Here is a 9,277-nt window from a genome sequence, read left to right as displayed (position 1 = left end):
GTGCTCCAAGAACCACCATGAGATTGAAACAAAGTTTATCATGGTGCAACCATGTTAAGGGGTAAAGCAACAAAATCTAAACATCCAATGAAGTAGTTCTATGCAAAGCAAGACTAGAGGTTTCAAGTTTCATTTATGGACAAAGTCATGAAACTCCATTTGTGAGACTCGAGGTTGAAGTTCTATTGTTCCAGGATTTGGTTTTTGATAACAGATAGATGGTATAATTTACATTCAGTCATGATACTAACCTTGTCGAGGAATCACTACAAAACTTTAAAAGATGTTCCAATGAAAAAATTGGATGGGAGGTAGCATGCAGGTAGAAACAAAAATACACCAAATGAAACGGGGAGAGGGTAGATTAAAAGGCCTGTAATTTTCAGCTTTAATTAACCATATATTATCGGTTTTGCTTAAAGAAAAAAGAGTACCAAAATCCTCTTTTTTTCAATTGCATCTTTTCTGTCAAAGTAATAATAGTACAGATTGTTCGCATTAACAACCTAATACATGTTTGTAAATAGTATACAAAAGGGCATCAACCTACGCTACAGGATCAGATTGTCACGGAATGAGTGAATGGAAAATGCTGATTATGCTAACCAAAGTCAGGAAGATAATGATACAATCTAAAGCTAATGTTTCGTGGTGACAGTAGATGCTGCAAACTTGCTGGAAAGCTATATGATCCCAGAAATGTTAGAGCTCAGATGACTTTGAAGAAATCTCCACCAACCATAAAATTATCCTCCCCGACAACTGATACTTCTGAGCGGCTACCTTCATAAATATAGTATCAAGGGCATTTTCTTTGTACATAAGACACCCCATGCTCTTCATACCTGTCAATTCCGCGTGCTTAAATTTGAGGATGATATATTTGTTCAAACTTGAATTCGTAAAGCTTAATGTAAAATTTAAATTCTGGAAATCTTCGGAAAACAGGAGCCAAAATTTGAAAATATGCTCCTTGAACCTCAGTAATTAATCCATATAACAGAGTTCTGAAAGATGAAACTTACTCAGATTTGGAGAACCACGTCTGCTGGAATGAACCAAGAGATGCCAGTATACTACCTCCTATCCATACACTGCTCAAATAATCATTTGAAAAACAACCATTTATTTTTTATTTATAAAAATGGATTGTAAAGAAATTATTCAAAAAAGGGACTTGTCAGCTAGAGAAATATCAGTTAGTTAAACATGAAATGCTTTGCAACATAAAGAAACTATCAGCTCTTCTACCAAGTGTTTGTACATGAAAGAATATGTCGTGAACACTACAAAAAATATCAACTAAACACATGGCAATCACCAAATCATACTTTAAATGAATGGTAATAAGCTGACTTTAGACTGCCAAGACAATACCATCTTGTTTCTCACAAAGATGAGAACTAATACATCAAAGCACCATACATTGGAATAAACTGACTGAAGGAATTACTCCTCAAAGTTTCAAGTTTGCAGTGAGTTTTCCACCACTACTGTCTGTGCTCTTTGGAATATCTGGCTATCCACAAAACATTCAATTATTGAGTTATTAGACTTATCTTTGTTTCTAAATTCATCTTCAGGATTCTCGATACTTCAACACATCTATCTCTAATGCAAACCCCCAAAACCATTTTTCAGTTGTCCACCACCTTACAAATAATGAGAATGCATTATTGTTTAGTTCACATTTTTTTTTACCAATACACTAGAAGCCACTAGATACCAAGATACCATGATTGTTTGGGGTTAAGCAAGTTAATCAAACCTGAATCTCCTTTCAGTTGCATTTCCACTAGCCAGCACTTTAACTCTGGCAGCTTGAGGAGACTCCTGCACAGGGATGAATGATCATTTCATTATTTTGTAACTTAGTCTGAAACAGAAGTTCCTGTGTTCTTTCTTTTTGAACTGTGGAAACAGAAGTTTGTTCTCATATGAAATTTGTATTCATATCTAGATGATTTCTGATAAGAATAGTTCTATCATGCAAATATTAATGTATTATCAGTCTCAACAAAAAAAAGTGCATGCATGCAGAAGCGTGACAAAGGGCTACAGTAATACAATGAGCTTTTCCATACTCTTGGCACCAAATAATAGAATTGCAAGTAAAAATGCTGCATTCCAAGTGTATGATGGTATGGAACTGACAGTGTAAGGCATGGTGAAGTTTTGCCTTTTTACTTCAGGTCACTGAATACTAAAAATATGTTGCAAGTAAAGCGAGATGATTGGGATGATAAATCTACTGTTGAAGTCTTGAAATGGCGAAAGCTAAAAAAGGATTCCCAATGATTTCAAAGGGTAAAAAACAAATCAAGTTTTCAGCCAAAAAAGTACCTCAACCAAATCTTTCTCAAGTCGTTCCTTCAACTGTTGCATTGATGCTGTTCCACCAGCAAGCTAAATCACACAGTAAAGAAAAGGAACCACATCAACATTGAAATTTTAAACAAATCTAGTGAACTAAAATCCATGTATTTCTTCCTTTATTTCTTTTTCACATTGAAGAAATTCATCGAACTAACACTATGATATGATAATCTGCCATTATAATCAGTTATCATGCCATCCACACATTTTGCTAGTTATTTTCTTTCAACATTACAATCAGAGTTGATAATGAGCTTGTTCACTTTACCAGTATACTACTAAACAGTTCTCTCCGGATATCAACATCACACTTATTAATGCTTTCAATAGCCTGCAAACATTGACAAATAACTACTTAAATAGAAGTGATAGAAGGTAACTAGTTATTTTTAAGTTCAACAAAAAATTTGTTATGTAAAAAAGAGTAAATTTACCATTTGCGGCAAACCACGAGCACTAGAAGCAATCTCCACAAAATTATCCATACCAGGAATTGTCTGATATTAGTCACAAAACAATTTATTGTATGTGAACACAGGCTGAAGATTTTCACCAATGAAATACCAGATAGACTTACAATACACAAACTAATTGCACTCCACAGATAAATCAACTCATGAATATTTTATATGAACATCAGATTCACAAGTACTAAGAAAAGGATAATAATTGGTTAAATGTACAAATTAAATGATCATTGAAGTGTGTTTATGTTTAACAAAATTATAATTTAAGGCACAAGAAGCATCAAAATTCAGGAAGACAAAAGATTTCAAGAATACTTCCTAAGATATTCTGAAAAGACCCATTCAATAACCACAAGAAGAAACAAAGTTAAATGAAAAAATAGTTATGGTAAAGATACACCAAACATATAAAAGAAGTGACCCTGAATTATAAACATTTTATCCACTTTATTTTGGAAAATCCTGAAATTCTTGCCCACCATGAATTTGTAACATGTGCTTGTGGTGGTAAAAAAGAAAGTGAGCATAGACTTTATAAAATTGCCCTCCATTGATGCAGTTAAAAGAAGAAAATAGCAGTACTTCAAGAAAATTATAGCAACTGACACGTTGTCCCATGGAGTGAATAAACAAATGGACACCCCCCCCCCCAAAAAAAAAAAAAAGAGTGAAAATATTGCAGAGTTACAGAAGATGCAATGAACTGAACATTGAAGAGGGATTGTGAGTATTTGTGAGCCATGAACCTGAACCAAGGATGGATTGAATAGAATATCTGGAATCTTGAATCTATCAGCTCCAATTTCAATTGTCCTGTTTGCATTTAAGAGCAGAAGGTCAGGTAGAAAAACATAGTATTCAATTTCTAAATGTAAAAAGCAAACCAAACAGCATTCAAACTGGATAATATTGAATTGCATGGGACTTACTGGCCATCAGGAAGCTCATATGGAGTCATTGGAATGTTTGAGTATGAACTTTCTGAATTTGTAGAGGAAAGAAAAAGAAACAGAAAGGTTAGCATAAATGAATGCTTGTAACACTACACTCATTACAAATTACAACTTGTTATATGTGATGTATCAAGAACCAACATAATTACACAAGAGATTCAGTTTACAAATAAACAGCATGATTGTCATGATCTGTCATGGAAATCATTCAGTCATCGTCATGAATTGGTTGAGAAGGTGACCCTTGGCTTCTAAAGTTTGCACATTTTCTGGTATTCTATTTCACCAATTTTGAAAATGTTAAGCAACTCTGTCATTACTTTTGAAAAAGAAAGGTGCTTTCAGAACTTTGGGATGCATTGAGAAATAGAAGCTTTGATAGAAAATTTGGAGCAGGTTTCTAAGATACAGTACTCAACATCACGAGTGCTCCGACCCCTCAAAGGAAATAAGGTCACATTTTGTGTGGGAAAAAACAGATATTGGTGGTAAATCTGATGCCTTGCCTTGAATTAAATGAACCGCAACATTAATGAAAGTTGACAGCAGCTCTAATGTTTTCAAACTACAAGAACAAGACACAGACAAATTGGTTGCACCACAAACCATATCCACATACAAAAAATATATACAATCCAGAAATTCTGTTAAGTAGATCATGTGATCTTAACGGATAAAATCTACAAGTAATCAATCATTGCAAATACAACATGAAGCAATACACACCATCATATGGTGTATCTGGGGCTCGACACACACATTCCTTGATATCACTTGCAATCACTCTCTGTTTCCAAAACAAACAATCAGATATAAAAAGATTCCCAACTTCACAGGGAGGAAAATTGTCTAGCCAATCACAGACCTGAGAGTAGAGTCTATAGCTTTCAGTTGTACTTGGAAAATCAAGATCCACCGTCTACGACATTCAAAAAAATGAAAGAGGTCTCAATGGCATATATTAAAAAAAATTCCATATGAACAAAATGCAACTATGGAAATTAGATCTGAATCACAAAGCAAAAGAAATGTTGAGGGACATCTAGCAGAAACATGGAAAAAGGAATTGTCATCACAACAGGTAACAACCCAAAACAATTTCCAGTGACATTTAAAAATTACCTGAAACACACCCAGCTGTATTTCCTTTCTTTTGAAAGAGTACCTTGGTTTTATCTGCATAGCCAAATAAAAAGATTACTTTGAAAAGAAGAAAAAAAAAGAGTATGTTTTAGTTAGTTCTGACAAATCAAGTAGGCCTTTCAAAGCACAAATTCATTCCTATACTCACTCACCATGACACCTTTGCTCTCCAAGCTTTTCAGCAAGCAATCAGTAAGAAGTTCTCCTCCAATAGGAGAAGAGGCCACTGCCTATAAATAACAAAAGCAATGAAAAGAAAAGGGCTGTCAGTTTGTCATGGGCAGATAACTTGGCATTAGACCTTTGAGATATTAAAAGGAGGCATGATCCTAGCCAAATTTTATTGATTTAAAATTTTTAGGAAAGAGGAAGAGAGCAGCACTAAATCTGCTGCTGGCAAGTGATTGGTGAAAGAGGTTGATAGTTTTTAATAAAGTTCCAATTAAGAGTTTCCTCCAGCAGTTATTCAACAGGCTTGGAGTGCTTTCTTGCTTGGAGTCCCTTTTCCTTTTTCTTTTAGGAGCATGTCTCATTCCCAATGCAATTCTTCTAAATGCTTCTTTTCTAATGAATTTCTAGACTTTCTCCAACAAAAACAAAAATATCAAAGGAACTATTTCTTTTACTGCTTGACAACCACAAAATCCAATCAAAGATATCAGCAGTGTTATCTCTTGGGATGCTGAAGACAGATTATTTCTGCAGATATCTGGCAGTTTAGGGACACATTCATAATGTTTGATAGGATACAAAGGAATGACCAAGAGAAAAACTGGAGAGACCTTCATACTCACATGCAAGCACAGTGACTCTAAAACATTTCACAAATTCTCAGTTCATTTTAAAGGGATTTCATGCTGGTCCTTTCAAATCCCTCCAAATTCGATAATTTCCAATGGAACTATCCAGTATCTTCCAATGAAAATTGAACATGTCAAGATTCCAGAATTTTACTAATGATTTTAAGTTAAGAGATTTCAACAGAATTAAAAAAAATTACAAACACATACAAAATGCAAGACTGATATTGATTGGTTTATTATTGAAAATCTAAAGACAGACACCGTAGCCAAAGCAATTATTTGCAAGTAACATATGCCACTTGATCAGGCAAAGGGCAGTACCTTTTGAAGAACATAACCATCATGGACTGGGGCAATTGTAGTTGATCCTCCACCACTGGCACAGATACCATTTTTTTCAGCATTATATTAAGCAAAAAATCCAGCAATAAGTTTAGCACAAAGAAGGCAAATAGAATGTAAGGAAAATAATGGGCACATCATAATCTGTTATTGCAAATAAGATGGTTCTAGAAGCGATCTTCAAACTTCCAAATATGTTAACATCCATGTTGTAGTCTCAAAACATTGATTAGAGCCAGCATCAATCTAAGGAGATAAATTGCCAATTAATACCATAGAATGTTTCAATCTTCTAGGTTTAGCACGTTGCTATCAACTTTTCGTGTTGAGGAGAGCACCAATTTCAAATTATGTTATCCACCATAGTCATTGCGCAACTTCAATGTTCTAAGTTTTAGCATGTAGAGCTCATGGATGAAAAACGCACCAGTTCCAAACTGTTTTTTTTTTTTTTTAACCAATGTCATTGCACATTTTCACATTATAAAGTTAAAAGCAAGTTTGTTTCCTTGTGTTTTGTTCCTTTTCACTAAATGTGCATGGCAAGAAATACATTGTGGAGATAAGGGCCAAAGTGGTTACTTCAACTAAAATAGTGTAAGTAGTAAGAAGATTGAAGTTAAGTGCAAAATAAATGCAGAAAAGCACTGACACTGCCAGTTGAAGATGTTATACACTCATGACTCGACAACTATATAACTCCTACCCATCAACAACTAGCGAGGTAGCACGTCCTGATGCAAAAGATGTTAGAACCTGGCAGCAAGAAGAACTTGAGTCACACCAAATTGAATGAGATTCTCCAATCACGTTAAAAAGAAATAAGGTGCAAGTTGGAGAGGTGGGCATAAGATGGAACAGGGACATACAGCATTCTTGGCCAAAAATAATGCAGGAACATTGTACTTTTCAAAAATAAGCTCTGCTGTCCTGTCAATTATGCAACAACCCAACCATAATCAGCAAGCATCAAAGCAGCATGATGAAATAAGCCAAAACCAAGAAGTTTAGTTAAATTTCAAAAACACAAACTGAAATTAACTTCAAGCAAAGAATAATTTCAATAACACAAACAAAGAATATTTTTATGAAGATTCATTACCCGCACAAAAACAAGCTAAAGAATAATTATTTAAGGCCAAGATAACAAAAAAAGTTAACTTCAAGCAAAGAAATAATGTCAATCTAAACAACTGACGAACAAAGCCTTGCAGGACAGGAAGTAACTTGCATCACTTAGAAACAAGGAATAAATATATGATTATCATGGCAACCATAAGTGAAGAACATATTGCAAAACTAGGAGCTTTTTCCTCCTTCCTTCCTTTGTGAATAAATCACACTATTTAATTATTTCTAATTTCCAGAGAATGACCTTGCTAAAACTTCATAGTCCACACCACATGATTAGTATTCAACTAATCAATGGCATTAGTAGTCATCATTCTCATAGAATCTCAACAAGCAAGAAATCATTTATTGGATCAAGAGGGTTACTTCCAGCTAATGTACAGAGATAACAGATGCAGCTGGCATTAAAGTAGAGAATATCATGCATTGCCAGCTAACCTTTCTCTCTGTTGTTGACTGTTGGATGAAGGTTCTGCAAGTAGCATCGGGTGCTCCTTTGGGTCAATCAATAGACACTCTCTAAAGACAGTAAAATTCTAGATATAGAGATATTACAGAATAAAAGAAAAAAAAATTATCTTTTTTTTTGTTAATGAAATCAGGGTGTTTGATAATGAATCTTACCTGAAAGCATGATTCCATATGCTGTCAACCATATCCCAGTCAGCAACGATCCCATCCTTGAAAGGTGATAACACCTGATGAAAAAAACCTGAATTTTTTACATAGCCAAAACAAATCCCGTCTAGTCTCTCAAAAAAATGACAGGAAAATAATTAGAAAACTGACCTCCATATGGTCTCGACGAAAACCTAAAGCCTGAGATCCTACATATAACTTACATTTGCTTGTAGTGTCATCAACGTCCATTTGATCCGTCGACCCAACAACCTGAGTAACATGTACCAAGAAAACCTCTAAAACAAGGAAAAAATATAATAATAACAGTCTTCAAACCCTAGCTGATAGTCACAGGCATTTTGCCAATTTCGAAATTCTAAACAGGAATTCCTTGTTTCTAAAGCAAATTAAAAAAAAAAAAAAAAAACAAAGGTTAAAATGCTGTTAATGCAGGATAAATAATATGCGAGAGAGAAAGAGAATAACAGAAGGAAAGACGGCCTTGGGTGCGTCCTCGCCGGCATAACCAGCTTTGCAAGTGTGTGAGCCCAAGTCAATGACTATAGCTGATACTTCATCTGTTTTCACCAACAGAACAAAACAAAAAAAATTAAAAGAAACAATTTCCAAGACAAGCGTAAAGTAGAGTAGAGTAGAGTAGTTAGGGTTTTTTAAACTCACCACCACCGTACATGATTGCTTGCAAATTTTCAAGAACGAGTGAGGGAATTTCTCAGGTTAGGGTTTTAGAAAAAAACATAGGCTCGGAGGGAGTTGTTAGCCGGTCACGAGGACTTGGGTCCGGATTTGGTTTGGTTTGGTTTCTAGCCCGAGTTTTGCCCAGACCATGAGATGGACCGACCATGTACTTAAAGCCCGTCCGTCCCTTCACCCTTATTCTTATTCTTTCTCTTGGTATCTTGCTTAACCAAATTATTTAAGTTTTTTAAAAGTTTAATGAAGTAAAGAATTTCTTTTAGAACCAACTAGATTTGTTGCACGTGATTTTCCACAAGCCGATCAAAATCATTTTATGTAAAACAAATATTAAGATAAAAGAAATTCAAGCTAATTTGAATAATTTAAATAATATAAAAATAAAAATATAATAACAATAAAAAAACTAATGAAAAAACAGTAATGAAAAAAAGATATAAAAACTAGATCTGAATCTATTAAAATTATAAAACAACATAATACTAACCTAATAGAAGATAAACAACAAAACAAAAAAAAAAAAAAAAACAAAGCAAAACTTCCAAAAAAACCAGCTTGTAAAAAAGAAAAAAAACAAACAAATTAAGGCGAATCTCTTAAACTTAGTTTAATTTCTAAAATGTGCAACTAGTTAAATCATAGACTCGGGTTCAATAAAGAAAATTAACTCTCAAATAATTTGATTTTAAAGAATGAAAAAAATATTAATAAAGAAAACTAGCAA

The 9,277-nt window shown here is 34.1% G+C and overlaps 1 protein-coding gene across 4 annotated transcripts; it reads right to left on the bottom strand.

Annotated features, from left to right (window-relative positions):
* Positions 1-431: 431 nt before the first annotated feature.
* Positions 432-8,711, bottom strand: LOC118032780 (actin-related protein 4). 4 transcript variants are annotated; one of them, XM_035037567.2, is made up of 20 exons: positions 8,518-8,707; positions 8,323-8,414; positions 8,005-8,106; positions 7,840-7,927; positions 7,654-7,687; positions 6,954-7,014; positions 6,791-6,840; positions 6,064-6,118; positions 5,092-5,169; positions 4,919-4,972; positions 4,662-4,715; positions 4,523-4,583; positions 3,773-3,824; positions 3,590-3,656; positions 2,811-2,873; positions 2,645-2,707; positions 2,344-2,406; positions 1,769-1,833; positions 1,026-1,094; positions 432-845 (listed from the first exon to the last, which is right to left on the bottom strand). In XM_035037567.2, the coding sequence occupies exons 1-20, from the start codon at positions 8,528-8,530 to the stop codon at positions 800-802; spliced, it is 1,230 nt and encodes a 409-aa protein (XP_034893458.1). In that variant the 5' UTR covers positions 8,531-8,707; the 3' UTR covers positions 432-799. The 4 variants fall into 4 exon arrangements, with proteins under 4 accessions (XP_034893458.1, XP_034893457.1, XP_034893459.1 ...); XM_035037566.2 differs by having other exon boundaries at positions 7,654-7,734; positions 7,840-7,913; positions 8,518-8,702; XM_073404948.1 differs by lacking the exons at positions 432-845; positions 1,026-1,094 and adding an exon at positions 1,115-1,652 and having other exon boundaries at positions 7,654-7,734; positions 7,840-7,913; positions 8,518-8,711.
* Positions 8,712-9,277: the final 566 nt, after the last annotated feature.

Source organism: Populus alba, chromosome 15 (assembly GCF_005239225.2).
Source record: "Populus alba chromosome 15, ASM523922v2, whole genome shotgun sequence".
Lineage (NCBI taxonomy): Eukaryota > Viridiplantae > Streptophyta > Magnoliopsida > Malpighiales > Salicaceae > Populus > Populus alba.
The sequence above is the reverse complement of the archived record's forward strand: the minus strand, read 5'-3'. Positions and strand labels throughout refer to the sequence as shown.